Here is a 21,145-nt window from a genome sequence, read left to right on the forward strand (position 1 = left end):
TGGGTGGCGCAGTCGGTTAAGCGTCCGACTTCAGCCAGGTCACGATCTCGCGGTCCGTGAGTTCGAGCCCCGCGTCAGGCTCTGGGCTGATGGCTCGGAGCCTGGAGCCTGTTTCCGATTCTGTGTCTCCCTCTCTCTCTGCCCCTCCCCCGTTCATGCTCTGTCTCTGTCTGTCCCATAAATAAAAATAAAAACGTTGAAAAAAAAAATTTAAAAAAAAAAAAAAAAAAAAAAAAAGGCTGGGTCATCTGGAGGCTTGACGAGGACAGGCGGGACCACTTCCAAGGTGGCCCATTCACTCAGATATTGGTGGAGGCCTCAGTGCCTCACCATGGTGGCCCCTCCACAGAGCTTGCCTGAGTATCCCTATGCTATGGTAGCCGGCTTTCCCCAGAGTGAATGACTCCAGAGAAAGAGAGCACACCAGCATAGAATCCACAATGACTTTTACACCCCAATTGCCAAAGGGATCTACCTCACTTCTCCTACACTCTACTGGTCACACAAAGGCGCCCAGCACCACATGGGGGGGGGGGGTACTCTGCTAGGGTGTGGATCCCCGGAAGTAGGATCGCCGGGGACCATTTTCAGGGCCGGGCACCATAGCTAGCTGAGGGCAGAGCCAGGATTCCAATTCTTCCGGGACGTACGGAGACATGGGGAAAGCCAAGAGAAGAAAGGCACGCCAGGCCTGCACCCCTGGAGGTTTCGAGGCAGGCAGGGAAATCAATGAACACACATCCAGTTAGGAAAACAAGGAGACTCTTCAAAGATGAGAATGTGGTTTCCTGCCTCTGCTCGCTGAGGGCCTGGTCACCATACTTAAGCTCCCAAGAGGTGTCCAGCTGCACGTGGACGGACCAAAGGTGCCAACGCCAACAATTTCCCAGCCACCTGGGAAAAATGTCTTCCTGTATAAATTGTGCTCCGTGGGTAACATATTTTAACTAGCCCTAGAGACAGGAAACAAAAAGTTGTGTCAAATCTCAGGCAAGTAACCTTCTTTCCCTAAGTCTCAACTTCCCCAGCTGTAAAACGGGCGGACTCCCAAAACTGGCCAGATCCCAAAGACGGAACCCGTCTGGTGTTAAGCACATCGGGAAATGAGCACTTTCACGCACTGATGATAGGAATGTAGTATCTCCTTCAGACCCAGGCAGTACGGAGGCCTGGCCGAGGCTCTTCTCTCTGGAAGGAACGTTGGACAGAATAACGGCCCCTCCGAAAACGTCCACGTCTTGTTCACCCAACCTGTGAATATGTTGTATTACACAGGGAGAGTTATGCCTGCCAATAAGCTGACCTTAAAAGAGGAAGATTATCCCGGATTACCCAGCTCGGCCCAATATAATCACAAGGGTCCTTAAAAGATGGAAGAAAAGGAGTCCAAGTTCAGGGGAGACAACACGGAAGACACAACTGGCCCGCACCGGCTTTGCAAAGGCGGGATGCCACGAGACAACCAGTGTAGACGGCATCCGGGAGCTGGACATAGAAGACTCCCCCAGAACCTCCAGGGACGAGCAGACTCTGCCACCACTTTGATTTTGGCCCGCAAGACCTATTCCTGACCCCAACCTCCAGAGCTGCAAAATAAAGGTGTGTTCTTTTGAACCTCTAACTTGTGGTAATTTGTTACAGGGAAAGAAAACTAACACGGGAGGCCCTCCTGTGGCCACACAGAAACCGGGAACCCACGGGGACAAAAGGAGTGCCTACACAGGGTGCGCTTCTGCCTTCTAGATGCACTTGTGCATCTGGGCCCCCAGAATTCCTTGCGCGTCACTCCACGGTCCCTCCTCCTCAGGGCGGTTGGGGTGCTGGGGGAGGAGCCCCACTGGTCCGTGGTGGGATCTGCTTCACGTTACGAAGCATCCATCTTGGAGAACACGGAGCACCTTGCTAAAATAGTGACACGTTTCGATGTGTCCCCACCCAGGGAGCTTACCATTTCATGCTGCTTCACTAGAAAATACTGAAGAGCAGAACAGTATCAAAAGTACAATTCCAGTTCATAAGACAAATCAAGACACAAACGTAGGGACAGGAACAGGATCACGTTGGAAGGATCACACCAAGCTCTTCATGGTGGGAGACTGGGAGGCAGGCAAGGCTCAGAGAGGGCCACCGCTCAGGGCACGGGGCTGCCCCCCACCCCGGAGCTGCCTGCGGACGACAGGGGCACACGGAGGAGGTCCCAGGGTCTAAGCAGAGCCGACCCCCATTCACCCTCCTGGTGCCACACCTCCTCCCGTACCACCCGCCCCGCCCCCCGCGACCCGGAGCAGGCTCCGAGCTGGGGCGAAGCCGGGACAGGCAGTGGAGCCTGCCCCCAACTCCCCAACGCCAACGAGGGCGGGGAGAGAAGGGGCGCAGAGGGGGGCGGAGAGGAGCCGTGGGGCAAGAGGGATGCACATGGGCGCGACTGGAAGGAGAAAGAAGGGGAGCGGCAAGGCCGGAAGGTGTGCGAAGAGGTAGCCGGGCAGCTTGGGGCGCAGTGGGGTCCGCGGCTCGCGGGGGCGCCGGGGGCCCTGGCCCCCGGCACCCCCGCCCCCCCGCCCCGTAGTCCGGGGCTCTCGGCTCCGGGTCGGCCCTTTAACCGGTACTGGGTCAGCGAGCGACGCGCGTCCCGGCTGCTTTGCCGCGAGTCTTCCCTCCGCAGAGCAATCCTGATTGGCCCCGGCAGAGGCCCGCCCCTTCTGACACTTCAGAGCCCGCCCCCCAGGGAGGAGCCCCTCCCACAAGCAAGTGAGATTCCCCCCCGTCCCCCAGCCCTGTGCGCCGCACCTCTTACAGGAGCAGTAGGTCCGCGTAGACCCGGCTCCTGGGCCGCAGGCCGCCCCGCGGCGGAGCGGGTCGGACCGGACTCACTGCGCACGCTCTGCCGTTCGCGGCCAGCCCCTGTTCGGGCGCGGTTTCTCCCCACCCTTAAGCCGCTTCTCCGGTCTGGACCACCCAGATCCTCTGCACGAATCAGCGCTGGGACCCTGCGCTCGGAGCCTACGGAGACCGAAGCTTCGGAAGGGACGCCTCGGCGCCTGGACTCGAACCTGTATGCACTCTGAGCAGTCCAGGACCCTCAAGTGGATGCCTCTGTAGTGTTCAGGTGCGGCCGCCAGGCGGCCCTCGCCCCACTCCGCGGACTCACGACGCACCCGCCCCTGCATCGGGTCTCGCCACCACTGGGCCCTCTGTTCCTCCCACTCACGTACAACACAAAGCAAGCCACGAAGGAGGTACGGATGGCGCGCCAGGTCACCTCTCCAAGGACCCCACCTCAATGAAAGTCACCCCCCCCCCCCCCAGCGTCCGGGTCTACACCCACACTAGAACAAGCACGTTTCCACTTCACTTGTCTCCAGCGCCTTTGCCACCCTAGAGCCAGTCCCTCAGGGCCTTCCTGCTGGGGGTCTTACTTAAAATGGCAGCATATCTTCTGTTCAAAACCCAGCAGCCTCAGACTCCAAAGTGGCATGGTGGGCGCCAGGGCTGGAGGAGGGGTAACAAGGATTAGTAATCTAGTGGGAACAGAGCTGCTCTGACGGGCGACGAAGACGTTTTGGAGGCCACGGTGGTGATGACCACACCCCTTTCTGGCGAGGGTGGCCGACTGTCCCACCCAACGCACTAAGCCTCTGCCACTGGATCTCTGTGGGGCGGTTCCCCTGGCCTGGGTGCACGTGCCAACCAGCACCGGCCCCTGCCATCCCTGGTGTCACCCTTGCGGACCAGTAGCGCAGTTAGTCCTTCCCGGATGCTCCAGCCAAGAGTCAGCGTGCTGACAGGTTTAAGTGAGGCCCCCCGAGCTGAGCAGGCCAGGCCAAGTCCTTGCTGTGGCACTCACCAGCTCTCGAACTGGGAGCCCCACTTTCCCCGTCTGAGAATGGGGAGGACTCCTCTGGATGTCTGGCAGAGAACGGGTTAACACTGGCAATACACGTGGAATAAAACCTAGCACCAAATAAGGCAAGTGCCCACTGCTCAGCCTCTAACATATCTGGGAGCACCGCCTGCTCCCTCCCACCAGGGTGAGCTCGGGGAGACCCGCCCTGCCCCTGGATCACTGGTGCAGCCGGCGGGCGCTGGCATGATGCAGGAGCTGGTCAGTCACCTGTTAGGTCTGTGATGTCCCTGCTGCCCACAGGCATGTGGCCAGAGACCCAGCCCCTTGGTACACCGAGAGGTGGCTGCTGTCCCAGGCCTTTCCTGAGCCCTGCCTTACGGTGTTGGCTCTTCCCAGACTGTTCACTCAGCCTGGCACACAGCTGGGGCCAGAGGCTGTTTTTGTCACTTTGGGCCTGGACACGCTTTCTGCAGTGGGCTCTGTGGCAGAGGCAAAAGGGATGGTTGCCAAGCCACAGGTGACCTGGGACATTTGCCTTTGACCTCCTATTCCAAGAACTTCACCCATTCAAAAGGGGGAAGGCGCGGCCCACCCCAGCACACAAACGGGGACAAAATCCATCCCAGCGCTGGGGCTACGCCAACCCTGGATGTCTGATTGCCACATCGCGGCTGCCCTCGTGACCTGCAGGGCTCCCCAAAGCCCACTTGCCTCAAAGCGGCCCTATCAGCCCCTGCTCCCAGCGTGGGGGCACTGCTGCCGGGCCTGGGGGACATGGACGGCCGCGGGATGACACTGACGGGCAAATAGTTGCAGGGCTCCAGACACTGGTGATCCCCGAGCTGCCCACCAGCACCAGGCAGGGTCACCCACAGCGGCACAACCCAGGGGGCACGTGGGATCCCCGGGCCCACCTGGGAGTCGGATGAGGAGGAGGGGATGTTCAGAAAAGGCCCCAAAGGAAGCCGAGCCTTGATTACCCTGAGGGCTCAAAGAAATAGGGCTGCGTGCTGGGCAAGGAGCGGTGGCCAGGGTCACCTCTGGGCCCCTCGTCCACTGCTTCCTACACTCAGAGCCAGGCAACCTGGAGTCCTCTTGAAGGCCACGGAGAAACAGCTCGCAGTGTGCTCAGGCCCAGCACCATGGCCTTGGCCTCTGCTTCACTGGCCCAACTCTAAAGGGGCAGAGGGGAGCCCGTGGGCCATCCTCACACAGCCGGCCTGGCCTCCAAATGCCCTGCACGTCCCACCCGAGGCCCCTCCCACATCCAAGTCCTCCCAGCCCCAGCTCCTAATTATCCCCACAATCAATTCTCCCACTTAAAATCCCAGAAAGCACTGGGGCGCCTGGGTGGCTCAGTCGGTTAAGGGTCCGACTCGATTTCGGCTCAGCTCACAGTTTCACAATTTGCTGGGATCGACCACCAAGTCGGGCCTTTCACTGACAGTGCAGAACCTGCTTAGGATTCTCTCTCTCTGCCCCTCCCCTCCTTCAAAATAAAATTTAAAAATCCCAAGAATACCCTTCTCCTCTGTCCCCCGACATGTAAACTTCTGGAGCCCTCCACACTCACCGTCCCCAAGCCCGTTCCTGTCCGCTTTCCAACCTACGACCCAGGACTTTCCCCTCCCGCCCTTCATTTCCAACCAGCACAACTGCGTGTGGGGCTGCAGGCCTCAGACTCGACTGTCCAACAGAGAGGGGCCCTGTCACCTTCACTGGGGCCCCCCAAGGCTGGGATCAGCTAGAATCCAGCCGCTCTCCTCCCCACCCCACCCAGAGAGCCACCGAGGGGACGGCGCTCTGCCTTGAAGCAAAACTCAGACACGAGACAAGTCCCTGCGGGGCGAACGTTTATCCAGCTGCCTCCACCTGGCAGGCCTCCACCTGGGGCAGGGCTCCCACTCGCTCCCTGGAGACCAGCTCCTCGACGGCTCAGCCCTGACAGTGTCCAGCTCAGGCTGGTCGTCCCTTCCAGCCGTGGTCCTCAGTCACTGCCTGGCTTCCTCCGCCTGCCACACCAACTCGCCCGAGATGTAGGTGGCCCGCACATGGAGGGAGTCATCGAGCACCACGAAGTCTGGGTCAGAGGCGGCCAGTGAGACAGAGGCAGGGGTGGGTCCACCACCACCCCACACCCATCCAGAAGCTGGTGGGGAAACTGAAGCCTGGGACACAATCTGGGCACGGCCACCCCACCCCATCGGAGGCTGACCAAGGCCCTGGAACCCATGTTCCTGGAAGCAGGGCACACGGGACAAAGACCCCAGCTGCCCCTCACCTGACCCGACGGGAAGAGGAACCTGGGCTGAGGCTGGTGGCCAGATAAGGCCACCTGGGCGCAGGGAAGATCCCACCTGCCCTGGCACTGTCCCGAGTCCCCGAGCCCTCCCGAGTCTTCACCGGCCCGGGTGCCCACGTCGGGCCCTGACCTGCATCAGCCCCGAAGTCCAGGGTCCCCTTGTGTTTCTCCAGCCCCAGCAGCTGTGCGGGGTGCAGGGATGCAGCCTCCAGGGCCAGCTCCACACTGCAGCCTGCTCAGGGGACACAACCGGCCAGTCACCCCCCATCCCCAGCTGGTTCCGTGGGCAGCCTCTCCCCCAGCCTCAAAGCTCCAAGTCTCAGAGAAATCCCAGGTCTCTGCAGCAGGCTGACAAAGCCCTGCCTTCCCCCTCATCTGAGGACACTGTCAGGTACCCTTTTCCTGGTCACTCACCCATCCCAGCTCTGCAGGGCTCCCCGCCTCACTGACAAATGCCCTGGACCCAGATGGCCGCAGGCCCCTCCTCCTTCCGGGTCCCGGGAAGAGCCCCCCAAAAAGAAGCAGTAGCCTGGGCATCAACAAGGCCACCTGGTCTTGGCTTTCCGTCCCTGCTCCCTCTCAAGAAGCCACACGACCGAATCCTTTTTCTTCTGTTTCCTACCTCACCACCCCTCCCCCCAGCAGCCAGCCTACAGCTATTTCCTGCCTCCTGGCCTGTCTCCCTGCTGCTCTAAACAGCATGTTGAACCCGGGCACCCCCAGGTGACACCCCAGCCCCGGGCACTGCCAAGAATCCCGCAGGGCCCGGCCAACCACAGCCTCTGCCAAATACCCCTCCCTGCCCCCCCCCCCAGACACGCCTACCCCCTCAACAAGCCTGAAGCGCTGCCCGACCGCCCCCCTCCCCTCCCTAAAGCTCCGTACCCACGGAGTCCTGCGAATCCACAGGCCCCAGGCCGAGGGCCTTCCCGTGGGTACGGTGAGCACCCTTTTCTCGGTGCCGTGGCCTCACTGCCCATCACCCTGGGTCCCAGCCACATGCTTGCTCCTCGCTCTCCGAACCTGCCCCTGAGCTGCTGCAGGGGGCCTCAGCCGTGTTCCTGGTGCTCCACTCCTAGGAATCCCATCCCACAAGGGGTGTCGCTGCAAGAGCCCAGGGGTCTCCGTGCTTCCCTCCAACCTCCCCTCCGACACATATGTGCACATGCGCGCACGCGCACACACACACGCGCGCACACACACCTGCCCCCTCCAGCCTCACCAACCTGTAGCCTGCAGGAAATGCCGGACGCAGACATCCATCGGGGCTATGCTGCCGCTCAGTGTCTTGGTGCCTTGAGAGTGAGAGAGCAGGTTCTGGGGGGACCAGGGGCTACTGGGCACATGGGGGGTGGGGGGCCCACAGGCCGGCAGGGAACGCTCAGATGTCTGCGTCCCACAAGAGAGGCCAAAGGGCCGTTGTCGAGGAGTCAGCGGGACGAGAGGGTCACTCACCGGCCACATAGGCTGTCAGCCCGTCCACCTCCACCTCCTGCTGCCCCAGCGTGTGACGCCCATTGCCCAAACCCAGGGCGGGAACGGCGTCAGTGACCAACACCAGCCCTGCGGAAGGAAGGGGACTCAGGAGCTGCCCGGCCGAGTCCTCCCACCGGGCCCTGCCCTGCCCTGCCGCTCACCCTGGGGATGGGCCCGGTGGGCGATGCGCAGGGCGGCCGGGTTGGTGTGCGTGCCATCCGCGATCATCCCGTAGAAGATGTGGCGCCCGGGAGGCAGCCGATCACTGGTCAGGAGCCCCACGATACCGGGGTCACGGTGGTGGAACTGGACAGAGATAGGAGGGCAGCTGAGCGACGGCAGGAGCCCTTGCGCCTACCCGCCCAGGGAGTTGCGGGGGGGGGGGGGGGGGGGCCCGGGGCACTCACAGGCAGCATGGCGTTGAAGAGGTGGGTGATGAAGGTGGCCCCACTCTGCACGGCTTCCTCCGCGGCTTGCAGGTCGGCCACCGAGTGTCCTGCATAGGGGACCTGGACTCAAAGTGTGCACCCAGCCCAGGACCCCACGCGGGCCCAACCCTGGAGGTGGCAGTCCTCACCTAGGGACACACAGATGCCACGGGCTGTCAGCGCCTGGATCACCTCATGGCTTCGGCCCAGCTCGGGGGCCAGCGTCACAATGCGGACGTTGTCCAGGGGCCCGTAGGTGGCCAGCACATCGTGGAAGGCGTTGGCCTCAAAGGAGCGCAGGTGGGCTTCGGGGTGTGCACCTCGCTTCTCCCGACTGATGAACGGGCCCTCCAGGTGCACCCCTGGGAGAAGAGGAGTGGACAGCTCCAGCGGGCCTCTGGCCATGCAGCCCCCGCCCTGGCCCGTCACCTGCCCGACCTCCCTCCCCAGTTGGGCCTCTGGAGGGGGAAGGGCTGCCAACAGGTCCCCAAGGAGCCTCCCGGGGTGGGGGCAGGGAGAGGGGTCAGCCACTCACCGAGGACCCCTGCCCCATGGGGACCACCACTCTTCACAGGGATCTGAGGAAGGACCTGGGGGGAACCAGCTGTTAAAGCCCTGCCCCCTACGGCCCAATGCCCAGAGATCACAGCCCAGCCGAGGTCAGAGGTCAGAGGTCAGAGCCCAGCCCCCTGATGGCCTTCCGTCAGATAGCAGAAGGTAGTCGAAGGCCCCCAACCAGAGTCAGGGAAGGCACAGCGCTAAGAACCATCAGGACGCGGAGGAACACGCAGGGGCGGAAGGCCAGCTGCCAGCAAGGAACAGGAATGGACAAAAGGGACCTGACCTGGCCCCGCAACGTGGCCAAAGGGTCTGGACCCAGCCAGACAGGGGAGCGGGCCCGGCCTCCTGAGCTGCAGGACCGCACACACGGCCAGGGTCAAGAGGAGGCGTGCAGTCCAGGCAGCGCGAGCACAGAAGCGGGGGTTCGGGGGCCAGAGAGGTCGGTGCATACGGGGCTGGGGGCTCAGGCGTCAAGGGCACAGCCACACGGTGCCTGAGCCGAACACAGGTACTCACATGACCCGTCTTGGAGGCGGGGCGAGCTGCCAGAGAAACCTGCCGCCCGCCGAAGGGCCCTGGGGCACCCCCACCCCAAACCAGATACAGCGATGCGTAAAGAGGCTGAAACCCGGGGAGCCTGATGGGCCGACACTGGGCAGGTGTGGGCAGGGGCACGTGGTGGAGACACCGAGGAAACAGGCAGCACCTTGAGAAGTGGGGTCGGGGGCAACCACAGACATTAAAGAGCAGCTGGGCCCTGAATGTGCCCTGCTAGCAAACCGGAAGGGCTCCAGGCGAGAGGTGGGTGGAGGCACACCCCCTGCGATTAGGTTAACACTCTCAGCACGGAGCCAGTGAGGCTGTCCCCTCGGCCCAGGGACCTCAACTAAGGGCGCCCCCAGGAGCCCGCCCCAGTCTCGGGGCTCCCAGCAGCCTGCTGGCGCCTGATCTCAAACACAGCCGACGGCCAAGGCTCAGTGGCAGCTCGGGGAAACCTTGGGGAGACAGAGGACGAACAGGGCAGGGCCGGCAGGGACGGGAAGACACGTGAGGAGAGGTCCTGCACCCGTGAAACAAGAAGACAGGGTCAGAAGAAAACACTGAGAGAGAAAGCGAGCTCTTCCAATTAAAAGTATGTGAGGGACGCCCGGGTGGCTCGGTCGGTTAAGCATCCAATTCCTGATTTCGGTTCAGGTCGTGATCTCGCAGGTCATGAGATCAAGCCCCACACGGGGCTCTGCACTCACAGTGCAGGATTCTCTCTCTGCCTCTCCCTTGCTCACACTTGCTCTCTCTCTCTCAAAATAAGTAAATACTTAAGTAAGAAATAAAATAAAAAAATACAATACAACTTGAGCAATAAAAAAAAAAAAACCCAAGTCAAGAACCAGAACATAGAAACACAGGAAACACTCAGGAAGCGGAGCCGCAGAAAGAACCAGAGACGCCATCCAGGAGGCCCAACCATGGAATAATGACTCCCAGGAAAGACGACAGAGAAACGAGAGAAAAAAATCACACACGCGCTGTGATCAAGGAACGCAAACAAAACCAAAAACCAAACTTCAGACCGACAGGGTGTGCCAATGGCCGGCACAATAGATAAATTCCCCACAGGCCCCACACGTGTCACCCTCAGACTTCAGAACCCGAGGCCAAAGGGAAGATTCCACGAGCTTCCAGAGGGAAGAAATAAGTCATGCACAAAGTATCAGAGGTCAGGTGGCTTCCGACTTCTCACCAGCAGCCCTGGAAATGAGAAAACAATACAGCAACGCCTTTAAGAATTCTAGGGGAAAGTCACTTCTAACCTACGCCCAATCAAGAGAATAAAAACCTCGTTAGGCCTTCGAGATCTTGAAAACTTTGCTCTCTGCGCCCCCGTCTCTAGCAGAAGCTGGTGGATATGCTCCAAAACAAAGGCAAAAACCAGCAAAGACAAAGGCACGGGAGAGAGGATAGAGGCCCAGCAGAAAGACGCCAGGGGACCCCCCCCAGGTGACGGGAAGGAGCTCCCAGGGCAGCTCGGCCCAGGGAGGCCGGCAGCCAGGGCCGCGGAACAGGTCCCTAAAGCTGCCGAGGGAAAACGACGTTGATAGAGCGCTGGGCGCACCCACACGTCCCGCAAGAAGAGTGAGAAACGGGCAGAGGCGGGGAGTGGAGTCGCCAGCTGAGAGAACAAACAAGGAGTCCCAAAGACACGGGGCAGACGGGTAAGAAAACGGATCAGCACCGAGTCCTTCGCCCAGTCCTGCCGGCGGGTCTCCCCAAGTCGGCAGGCTGCTACCCGGGGAGGGCGGGGGGCCGGAAACCCACGAAGAGGAGTCTAGCCTCAGCTCCGCTGGTGGAAGCAGACACCCCTGTTCACTGCCCTAAACCGGCCTGGAGCTTAGACAGGCGAGAGCAAATTCCAAGGACCAGCTGAGCTGAAGGTGACCGTCTCCAGGTGGGAGCTGGTGGGGGCAAAGGGCTGCTGTTTCTCCTAACAAGCCAGGAGATTCGTGTTAAGTTCGCTAAAAATTAAAAGCAAAACAAACCAAAAGGGGCGCCTGGATGGCGCAGTCGGTTAAGCGTCCAACTTCAGCTCAAGTCATGGTCTTACAGCTTGTGAGTTCGAGCCCCACATCGGCCACTGTGCTGAGGATGAGGACCCTGCTTGGAACTCTCTCTCCCCCCCCCAACCCCATCCTCCCCTGCTCTCTCTTTCAAAATAAATAAATAAACTTAAAAAAAAAAAAAGGTAACAGCTGAGTTTTTCAGGAATAGATTTTTTGCTCGCGAACACACCCTCTTGACCCTCGCCCTCAGCCCATCTGTGGAGGACAGGCCCACATTCCACCAGGCGACCCCGTCGTGACCAGTGTCAGGTCCCGTCCTGAAGCTCTCTCCAAGTCTTCCAAGAGAGCTCGGTGCCAGACACGGGGCTACGGTCAGACGGCCGGGGAGGGGATACCCCAGCCCACGGGGCAGATGAACCTGTGGGTGAATCTCCGGATCCCGTCTTTCCGGGGAGCCCGCCTTGTGACACGTTCTACGGGGTTCTGCACGCGGTCCGCACTGGGACTCCCGCACAGGGAGAGGGGCCCCTCTCGATGCCGTGCCCGCCACTGGCTGTTGTCCCCACCCAGTCTCACAGGTGCCACTCTCACGCGGATGCCTCCAGGAAGGTACGCGGCCCAAGTCCAGGTCTCATGTTCTGAGCCCGAGGTGAGGTCTGAACCCGACGCACGGGGTTCACTTCGTACTTCGAAACAAAACGGAGTTTGACGAGGGAGAGACAGCGCTAAGTAGGGAGAAGGCAATGAACGACAGCATGGACGGCAAGAGAATGGAAAAGGTCAAAGTACAGAGGGCATGGTGAAAGCCTGGCTGCCGCCTGAGGAGGTAGCAGGTCTTGGCTAAGCACACGATGGACCAGAAGCCGAGAACACTCCAGCCGGAGCTTCCTCCTGGGAGGGTATGAAAGGGTAAGACTGAAAGAGGCCCCCCAAAAGAGCAGGTGGTCTCAATGGGCCAGAACACGATGATAAGGGATCCGGGTAACTTCTGACAGAGCAGCAATCCAGTTCTGCCCAGTGTGAGCCAGCCCTGGAAGAAGGTGGGTGGACGGGAATCGGGGAGATACCTAAGCGAACGGCCCCGTGGTGTCTGAGATGACACTGGATTAAATTTCCACATTCACGGCCTCTGAGATTTTACTTTCTGCTGTCCAACGCCTTCATCCTGCGAGTGTTTGTGGAGACTGACAAGTAGCAGCAGGAAGCCATAAACCAGAGGGGTGCCTGGGGCGCTCGGTGGGTTAGGCATCCGGCTCTTGTTTTCGGCTCAGGTCATGATCTCATGGCTTGTGAGGTTGAGCCCCACGTCGGGCTCTGTGCTGATAGCACGGAGCCTGCTTGGGATCCTCTCTCTCTCCCTGCCCCTCCCCGGCTTGTGTACCCACGTTCTCCCTAAATAAGTAAATAAACATTAAAGGAAGAAAAGAAAACATAAGCCAGAAATCCTAGTGACCAGAAACTCCCTGTCCTAAAAAAAGAGGTCTCACAACCTGTATCATGATGGTCAAATGTGCTGTCGAAGCCACGGGCACAGCAGAGTCACAGCTCCAAAGAGCAGGCAACAGAGACAACAAGATAAAACAGGGAAGAAGGCCTGGGAACAGGAAAAAGAATGGCCCAGAATGGCTGGACCATACGTGGGGAGAGGGCCGAGGCTGGGGCGGCTAGGGAGGGACTGCTCAGAAGGGTAAAAAGGGGGTGGGGACCCCTGGGTGTCTCAGTCAGTTAAGCGGCCGACTTCGGCTCAGGTCACGACCTCCCGGTTCGTGGGTTTGAGTGGTTAGAGCCCCGCGTCGGGCTCTGTGCTGACAAGTGCTTCGGATTCTGTGTCTCCCTCTCTCTCCGCCCCCTTCCTGCTCACGCTCTGCCTCTCTCTCTCTCAAAAATAAATAAACATTTAAAAAAAAAAAGAAGAAGGATAAAAGGTGCGGGGCTGAGTGATGTGCTATGCCCTGTCCCCTGGGAAGGCCGCTGCGGCAGGACTCGGAGCAGGGCCGGCAGTTGGGAGACTAGGTAACAGTCAGGAAGCCTCACTGGTAGGTCCCGGGAAGGGGGAGGACAGTAAGGCGGGCGCGTTCCCAGATTCCAGGCAAGAGAAATCAGGGATTGACGACCAAGAGAAAAAACACAGAACCAGGTGGCTTGAAGTAGGAAGATGAGCTTAGTTTTTAACCTCTGACTTTGTGATGGGAGGCCTGGGAGAAATTTCCAGAAAGATGTCCACACATGACAGCGTACCGAGTGTTTAAGAGGTACCGCACACAGCGCTGCCTGCCCCACAGCCCCAGGAGACGGACGTGGTGCTCATTCCCAGCTTGGATTTGAGAAAATGGGGGCTCAGAAAAAAGTAAGGATGGTCTCGTGTCCCCCAGATGACAGATGAACTTAGGGGGCCAGGACCCAATCCCAAGCCCACACTCAAACTCCCGCAACACCCAACTCCAACTGTGCGTCCACACACCCAGGAGGGACCTCCCCACCCATGACCTGCAACATGACCCATAATTGCAAAAAAAGCCCTGTACTGGAGAAAACAACAACGCGGTGGGGGGGGGGGGGGCGGTTGAAGGGTAACTGCTGTCCTTCCCCAACTCGACTCGGGTAAGGGGACGTCCACGCGTTTCAAAACCCACTAAGCATCAAGCGGTAAAGAGGCATGATGAATACCACCTGCTTTCTGGCGGTTACCATGTGAAGTCACCGCCCCAAAGAAACCCAACAAGATGGTGGGGTGAAGAATAAAACCGGAGAGCCCGCCTGGGTGAAAATGTCTATAGGGCCATGCAGAGAAGAGAGGAAGTGGAAGGGTGTGTGGGAGCCACAAGAGCAGCAGCGGGGACGGAAGGGGGCGGCAGGGGCAGACAACGAGCTTCTTTCTGGAAAGCACATTCAGTGGAGTCACACAGCACAGACAAGTTAGGGGGGATGAACCTGAGGAGATGGTACAAATGTGGCAATCCAGAAAGTCCCAGCAATCGGTTTCTGGAGCCAGGAGGTGGCCAGGGTGCGAGATGGAGAGGACGTCTAGTCCCGAAGACACCTCAACAATAAACACGAAGGCCTGTGGGAAGGGCTGCAGAGGCAGTGACCCCCTGCGGGCGGGGGAACACCAAAGGAGAGCCTAGGGGCAGGACCCCGGACCCCAGGCCCCAGGGGGTGGGGGAGGCTAAAGGGTGAGGCCAGACCCAAGTGCCAAGGGGTCTGTGGCAGGAAAAGTCTGAAAATTAAAGGGGTGCTACTGTCGAAGCCCCCTTCCCTTGAGACCGGAAGCCTGACCTCACCTTGTGATAAACCTCCGGTGGCGAGGTGACCAAAGTGGGGCAGAAGGAGGTGACTCCATGCGACAATATCCTCTGGGCCACCAGGGCGACCCCCGAACCCACGTCCTCCGTGGCCTGAGAGAAGTCAACGCCAAATCCACCTACGGCCAACAAAGAGGAAGGTTGCACGGTGCCCGGACCACCTTCTCCGGGTCCCTGTCCCCCAAGCCCTAGACCGCACCGTTGATCTGCACATCGATGAAGCCCGGCGCCAGGATGCAGCCCCCGCAGTCCCGCTGCTCATCCGCCATTCGCCGCTCCTCGAAGAACAGCTTCTCCGGGTCCAGAATGCGGCCTCCGCGCACCCACAGATCCTCCCTGCGGGCAGAGCCGGACGGAAGCTAGGATGGCCGGTCCCCGGGCCCACCAGAGCAGTGCCTGAGCCCGCATCCCGACCCCGCACCCGGCTCGGCTCCGGGCCCCACTCCAGCACCGCGCGACCCCGCACCCCCACTCCAGCACCTCCCGACCCCGCATCCCGCGTCCCACTCCACAACCGCCCGGCCCCGCACCCCGTCCAGCAGCTCCCGCACCCCGCGCCCCACCCGGCCCCCGGGCCCCAATCCAGCAGCTCCCGACTCCGCATCCCGCGGCCCACCAGCCGTGGGCCCCACTCCAGCAGTGCCCGGCCTCGAGTCCTGCGACCCATCCCAGCAGCTCCCGCTCCCGCATCCCGCGCCCCACCGGCCCCGCGCTCCACTCCAGCAGTGCCCGGCCCGCACCCCGCCGGCTCCGCACCCCATCTAGCAGCTCCCGTCCCCGCACCCCACCCGGCCTCGGGCCCCAATCCAGCAGCTGCCGGCTCCGCACCCCGCGCCCCGCCCGGCTCCCGGGCCCACCCCCGCAGCGCCTGACCCCGCACCCCACACCCCACCTGAGCAGCGCCCGCCCTCGCAGGATGCGGCAGTTGGTGAACTGGAGCACCGGGGCCCGCCCCTCGCCCTGTGCGTCGCGCATCGTGAGCCACCGGAGCCCCACCGAGCGGGAGCCGCCCGGAGCCCCGCAGCCGAAGCCCGCTCTCCCGCTCTCCGCGCACTCGGCCGACCGCGGGCCGCCGGGCTCCGGTCGCACCCACGTGACCCTCAGCTGACTGAGGCGTGCCACGTGACCGGCCGGTCCACGTGATCAGGGCGCCCACGTGACCGGCACGCCCCTGGGCCGGCAGGGCCGCCGCCGCGGCCGCCCCCGCCCCGCCCCGCCCCCGCCGGGCCCGGCCCGGGCCCACACAAGCGGTCCACACAGGCATCCAGTCACAACCGAGAACTTTATTGGACACGGCTCGGCTCCAGGACCTCGCAGGCCCAGCACACTGGCCCGCGGCCCCCGACAGCCAGGGCTGGAGGAGGGTGGTTCGATCCAAAGAGTCTCGGAGCAAACGGCAACCCCACAACGCAACACTCGACCTAAGATTACTATATAGTTGGGGACGGAGGGCTGCTCCACAGACGTATGAACAGATCAAATCTTTATAAATAAGAAACATCCAGTGAAGAGAAAATGACAACTCTAATTCACCCTTCTACAGAGCGCTCTAGGGCAGGATGAGTGGGGGCGGCCGGAGGCCCGGATGGGTAAGGAGTGGGCCCGGATGTCCACGGCACGGGGCGGGGCGGGGGCGAGGCCGGGGTAGCAGACAACGGGCACTAGGACACTGCGCATTTACAAGACCGACTACTGGGGGGGCGGCGGCCCCGTGCGTGTGTGTCAGGCTGTTCATTTCGGAATGAGGGGTGGTCTTTACATCGTGTTCTGTGGCTGGTGCGCTCGGAGAGGGGCTACTTTGTGGAGAGGATAAGGGCAACGATGAGACCGTAGAGGCCGAGCACCTCGGCGAAGATGAGGATCAGGATCATGCCCACGAATAGCCGGGGCTGCTGGGCAGTGCCACGCACACCAGCGTCCCCCACGATGCCAATGGCAAAGCCAGCTGCCAGCCCGCTGAGGCCCACGCTCAGGCCAGCACCCAGTTGGAGGAAACTCCTGGGGGAGAGAAGACACGGGATAGACGTCAGCCACCTGCCAGGGGAAGCAAGTCACCAGCCCGACGCCCCCTCCCCAGCCCTCCCAGCCCCGTGCAGTGGCCTCGCCCGAGGCAGGACATGACCTATGGGGAGGGGCCCGGCACTCACCTGTAGAGAGTGATGCCATCATTCAGGGAATTAGCGATGAGGACGGCCACCACCAGCCCGTAGATGGCGATGATACCAGCCATGACCACTGGGATGATGGACTTCATGATCAGTTCTGGCCGCATGACAGACATGGCCGCGATGCCAGTGCCACTCTTGGCTGTACCGTAGGCGGCACCCAGGGCTGTGGGGAGGGGGCAGGAAAGGCAAGGTGAGCTCAGAGCACCTGGGGCCAGGACCCTGGGGGTAGTAGCTGTGGCACAGCCGAGAGACGCCGTAAGTTATCACCGACAAGGTGAGATGAAGCTGGCACCCAGCTCAGGGCAGGAGGTGGCCCTCGAGGGCAAGAGCTACAGCTGGGCACGCAGGGAGCTCAGGCAGCTGTCTCCTTCCTCCAACAGAGGCCCTTAACGGCTGTCCCGCCTATCTGGGCTCCTGCTCCGCTGTCTAACCTTGGCCCCAACCTCCCAGAGACCCCAGTACAGCTGCCCACGGCCTAAAAGGTGGAGCTCTGACAGGCCCAGCAGAGCAGCCCAGTCACATGGAGAAAAAGCTGAGGGCATCCTCAGGCACACAGCAGGACTAGGCTCTCAAGTCTGGAAAGAATCTTCTCTGCCATCACCCAGGTGGACCATGAGGCCTTGACAGACCTCCCAGCAGCACGCCTGCATGCACAGAGGCCTTGGGCTCACAGAAGCCTAGATTTCCACCCCCCCCAAGACCTCCAGCAACGAGGCGTGGGGGAACGGGAGGACGTCCGGTCTCCTCTGATGGTACTCCGCCTCGCTCTTGCCAGGGTGTGCTGCCTTCCTCCAATCTCCCTTCTCCTCGCCTCCACGCATGGAGTAACTTTTGCACAGAAGAGAGCCACAGCGGGCCCAGGTGGCTCTTCTGACTCCTGCCCTCCAAGGTCTTGCTGCACTGCTTGAGCAAAGGATAACATGGCTCATGAGTTTCAGAAAAGATGTGGACACTCCTGGCCATTCCTCTGCACGTTTTATTCACCTATTTGGGCCACAAAAAATGCTTCCTCTCTGTGCTCATCACTGAGCAGGGAGGAAGTCAGAGGAGCTCTGGCTTCCCAGGGCTCCAAGCCCGGTGAGGAAACACACACGTCCGCTCCAAGCACAGCAACACGTTCTAGAAGAGTGGGGAGGCCCGTGGGAGTGGGGGAAGGGCTCCACAGAGAGAGTGACGTTTGAGGAAGAGGCTTGAGTGAGCAAAAATGATTGCAGACAGCACGCACGAATGGAGACGTCCCCCAACGAGGCATCACACTGGGAGCTGGCAGAGAGAGAAAAGAAGTAGGGGTGGGAGCAGAGGGATTTCCACTCCAACACCACCACGCCTAGACACTCGGCACCTTTAACCTGGGGCTCAGGGCTGGTCTTCACGAAGCTCTTCCGGAAACTCTCGTGGTTGCAGTGCCTTCTGGGGGCTGCTACTGCAGGCCCCGCACCACATCGGGCTATGTCAAGTGCATGCGAGGAGCCAGTGCCACGGTTTGTCACTCAAGCGGGAGAGCACGGGCGATGAGTGTCACTGAGTAAGGCACCGATTACTGGGAAGTGAGCATCCCAGGTAGCAGGACACGGCCAGAGGTGGAAAGTGGGCGGGGCCCTTCTCCAGAAGGCAGCAGGGAGATCGTGTGGCTGAGCGTGGGGCCGCCACGACAGGAACAAAAGGAAGAAACAGGGCTGACCGTCAGGATGGAAAAGCAGCCTGGCCTGGGCAGCAGCAGGTGTCCCGGAAAACCCTGGATGCCAGCTCTGGAGGCCAAGCCTCACCAGGTCCCAGATTGAGCAGGGAACAGAAAGAGTGCAATCAGGAGGCAGTTCCAAGAACAAAGCACCAAACGCAGGGTGCCTGCCAGCAGGGAGGAAGTCAGAGATTACGGTAAAGGAGCAACTGACAAACTTGTGGAAGACTTGATGAAGAAAGAGTTGACAGGACTTCTGTCACAAGAAAAAAGGGGAAGCAGGAAGGAGATCGGGCCCCACAGGAGCAGCACCAATCCTCAGGGGCCTGGGGCAACAAAAAAGCCCTAGACCAGTGATAGCCTGTTCTCAGTAACTTCCAGAGACCTGCTTTCTGATCAGGCTCCATCTGAAAGTATCAAGTTAAGTTCCAGAAAAGGAAGAGACGTGCCTGATGACTAGAGCAGGCCAGGAGCTGGGTACAGAAAAAGGGCCCAAGGGGCAAACTCAGGGCTTCGGGAACAAGCAATGACAGCCAGAGTTCAAGGAATTCTGGGGCGGGAATGTCTTGTTTTGTTCACTGATGTTCCCCTGTGCCCGGCACACAGTAGGAGCTCACTCGACATTTGCTGAATGAACGAATGACAGCCATAAGTAACAACGCACACATGGCCAGGCACAGCAGAATCTCAAGAACTGTGGAGGCAAAGGGCAGAAAAGGGGCGGGGGGTTACAGCGGCCTGTCCGTCCGAAGCGCTGGAAGGCAGACAGCCCCTTAAGATGTGGAAAGAGCAGGGTTAGCTGGGAGAGAAGGGGAAGTCCAGACCACTTCTCCCCCCACAAGTGACCCCTTATGTGCACGTGATGGGAAGGGCAGGGTAGGGCTCACTCAGCAACTCATGACTGGCAGACAGGCCCAGGCAGAGGGCGGCCCTCAAGACAGCAGAGTCCCCAAGCCCCCACCTCACAAGTGTTTACAGACAGCACAGGCTGTTTGGAGTTCAAACCCGCCACATACTTGCACAGGGAGCCTCCCCAGCCCACCAGGTAGGGTGGGGCAGGGCGGGGTCATCCAAACCAAAAACCAGACCTACCTAAGGAGGCCCAGAGGAGACCAGGCCAGACCAGTCTACAGGCTTGCAGCAGACTAGGACTCCCCTTCCCGGGTCCCACATTCTTGGGCCTGGCCCACGTGCCTTTCTCTCAGGTAGACCAGTTTTCACCGAATTCAACACCCATTACCGTCAAGACCTAACTTCAAAAGCAGGGTGCCATCAAGAACCTGGAAGGCCCCTTCTCTTTGCCTAGGGGAGCCCTCCCAATTTCGGACCTGGGAAAAGGGAAGTCATTCATTCATCCAGGCCTGAACCAGACGACTCCCTCCTAAGGACAAAGACCCAATATGACTCTCTATGCCACTCTCTCATTCACCCAGAAGTAAACCCCCGACAAGCTTGCACACGCATAGCACTGATGCTGGCCTGCTTCCCAAACACCCGTCCTTCGCCCTTAGCCTGTCCAGACCCCTGCCCCATTCCACACAATCCTAGCCCTGGGCTCCTGCCAACTGTCAGGACCATCCCCTCTGCCCCATTTTCCCAAACAACCCACACATCCCACAGGGCTACGGGGAACCAGTGACAGGCCGTAACCGGAAGCACCTGCCTCTGGGTACAGACCCACCTGACCCCCGTCGGGGGCGGGCCGCCACAAGGGCGAGAGCTGTGTACCAAGGAGGGGAGCGCCAGGGCCTCATCCCCCGACACCCCCGCCGAACAGGGGGAGCTTCCCGAGGTGTGATGTCACACCTGCCCGCAGGATGGCGGTGGGGGGTGCGGAGCAGGCGCAGGACCGCGCGCCCCCACCCCAGCCTCCCTCCCGCCTCTCCTAGGGCTAAGATGGCAGCGGCGCCGCCGCCCCACCCCCGCACCTACACTGACGGCGGCAGGGCTGCCGGCCCAGGATCCCCGGGAGACCCGTGAGACCCGCACCCCCGCCCAGCCCGCAGGCCCTGCGACTCGCAGCCCTCGGGGCCCCGACCCCCGCCCGCGGTCACGTGAGGCTCGGGACCCCCCCAACAGCTCGGAATTACGTCAGCGTGACGTCACACCAAGAACCCTAGGGCGACGCGGGCATAAGCTCCGCGAGTCCCGGCGCCCCCAGCCTCCCGAGTCCCTCCTGCCTCGGCGCTCACCGCTGAAGACCATGGCGGCCGAGGCGCCCATGACCGCGAAAAAGGAGGCGTACTCGGGGCCGCTCTTGGCCTCGGACATGTCTGCGGGTGGGGAGAGGGCGAGCTCAGATGGCCAAGACGGGGGCGAGGACGGGCCGGGCGCGGCAAGCGAGCGCAAGGAGAGCAGTCAGGCGGCTGCGAAGGCGACCCGGCCCGTCAGCGGCTGCGCTCTAAATACCAGCACCGCAGAACAAAATGGCGGCCGCAGCCGTGTCACATGACCCGGGCTCCGCCCCTTCGGGCTATACCACTTCGTGCAGGCGGGGGGCGCCACGGCTTGGTACGCCCTAGCGGCCCTCTGACTGCTCCTGCACCGTGCCGCCGCCCAAGCGACCCGGACTCAGGCGTTCCGCCCCACCTCGGCCTCCGCGGACGCGGAGCCGGGCGCTGGCCGCTTCTAGCACCCCTTGGCGTTGGGCCCGTCCGGCTCCCGGGCGGGGGCGGGGCGGTGGCCCTCGTATTAGCATATGGGGCGGGGCGTGGGGGTGCCCCGCCTCCTCTGCGGCTGCGAGGCGCCAGCTGGTGCGGCTTTCCTTTACGTTCGCCGAGTGGATTCGGCGGCGAGGTTCTCGCGGCCTTTCTCCGGGCACCCGGGAC

At 61.2% G+C, this 21,145-nt stretch overlaps 2 protein-coding genes across 3 annotated transcripts; both read right to left on the reverse strand.

Moving 5' to 3' along the window:
• Positions 1-5,680: 5,680 nt before the first annotated feature.
• AMDHD2 (amidohydrolase domain containing 2) lies at positions 5,681-15,575 on the reverse strand. Of its 2 annotated transcripts, none has more exons than XM_086691523.1 (11): positions 15,364-15,575; positions 14,671-14,807; positions 14,451-14,590; positions 8,586-8,640; positions 8,200-8,412; positions 8,030-8,118; positions 7,784-7,928; positions 7,602-7,709; positions 7,373-7,441; positions 6,277-6,378; positions 5,681-5,924 (listed from the first exon to the last, which is right to left on the reverse strand). In XM_086691523.1, exons 1-11 carry the CDS (start codon positions 15,444-15,446, stop codon positions 5,836-5,838), a joined length of 1,230 nt encoding a protein of 409 aa, XP_086547649.1. In that variant the 5' UTR covers positions 15,447-15,575; the 3' UTR covers positions 5,681-5,835. The 2 variants fall into 2 exon arrangements, with proteins under 2 accessions (XP_086547649.1, XP_086547648.1); XM_086691522.1 differs by having other exon boundaries at positions 15,468-15,574.
• Positions 15,576-15,734: 159 nt separating this feature from the next.
• Positions 15,735-20,756, reverse strand: ATP6V0C (ATPase H+ transporting V0 subunit c). Its single transcript, XM_086691532.1, has 3 exons — positions 20,510-20,756; positions 16,619-16,802; positions 15,735-16,469 (listed from the first exon to the last, which is right to left on the reverse strand). The coding sequence occupies exons 1-3, from the start codon at positions 20,586-20,588 to the stop codon at positions 16,265-16,267; spliced, it is 468 nt and encodes a 155-aa protein (XP_086547658.1). The 5' UTR covers positions 20,589-20,756; the 3' UTR covers positions 15,735-16,264.
• Positions 20,757-21,145: the final 389 nt, after the last annotated feature.

The sequence above is a fragment of the Puma concolor genome, chromosome E3 (assembly GCF_028749965.1).
Source record: "Puma concolor isolate L17-30 chromosome E3, mPumCon1.1.hap2, whole genome shotgun sequence".
NCBI classification, from domain to species: Eukaryota; Metazoa; Chordata; class Mammalia; order Carnivora; family Felidae; genus Puma; species Puma concolor.

Coding starts and splice junctions, on each gene's coding strand:
- AMDHD2 (XM_086691523.1), bottom strand. CDS start 15,446: ATGCGCGACGCACAGGGCGAGGGGCGGGCCCCGGTGCTCCAGTTCACC. Junction 8,119..8,199: donor TGGCATCTGTGTGTCCCTAG/GTGAGGACTGCC, acceptor TCCCCTATGCAG/GACACTCGGTGGCCGACCTG. Junction 7,442..7,601: donor GCTGACAGCCTATGTGGCCG/GTGAGTGACCCT, acceptor CTCACTCTCAAG/GCACCAAGACACTGAGCGGC.
- ATP6V0C (XM_086691532.1), bottom strand. CDS start 20,588: ATGTCCGAGGCCAAGAGCGGCCCCGAGTACGCCTCCTTTTTCGCGGTC. Junction 16,803..20,509: donor GGCCGCCATGGTCTTCAGCG/GTGAGCGCCGAG, acceptor CCCTCCCCACAG/CCCTGGGTGCCGCCTACGGT. Junction 16,470..16,618: donor GATGGCATCACTCTCTACAG/GTGAGTGCCGGG, acceptor TCTCTCCCCCAG/GAGTTTCCTCCAACTGGGTG.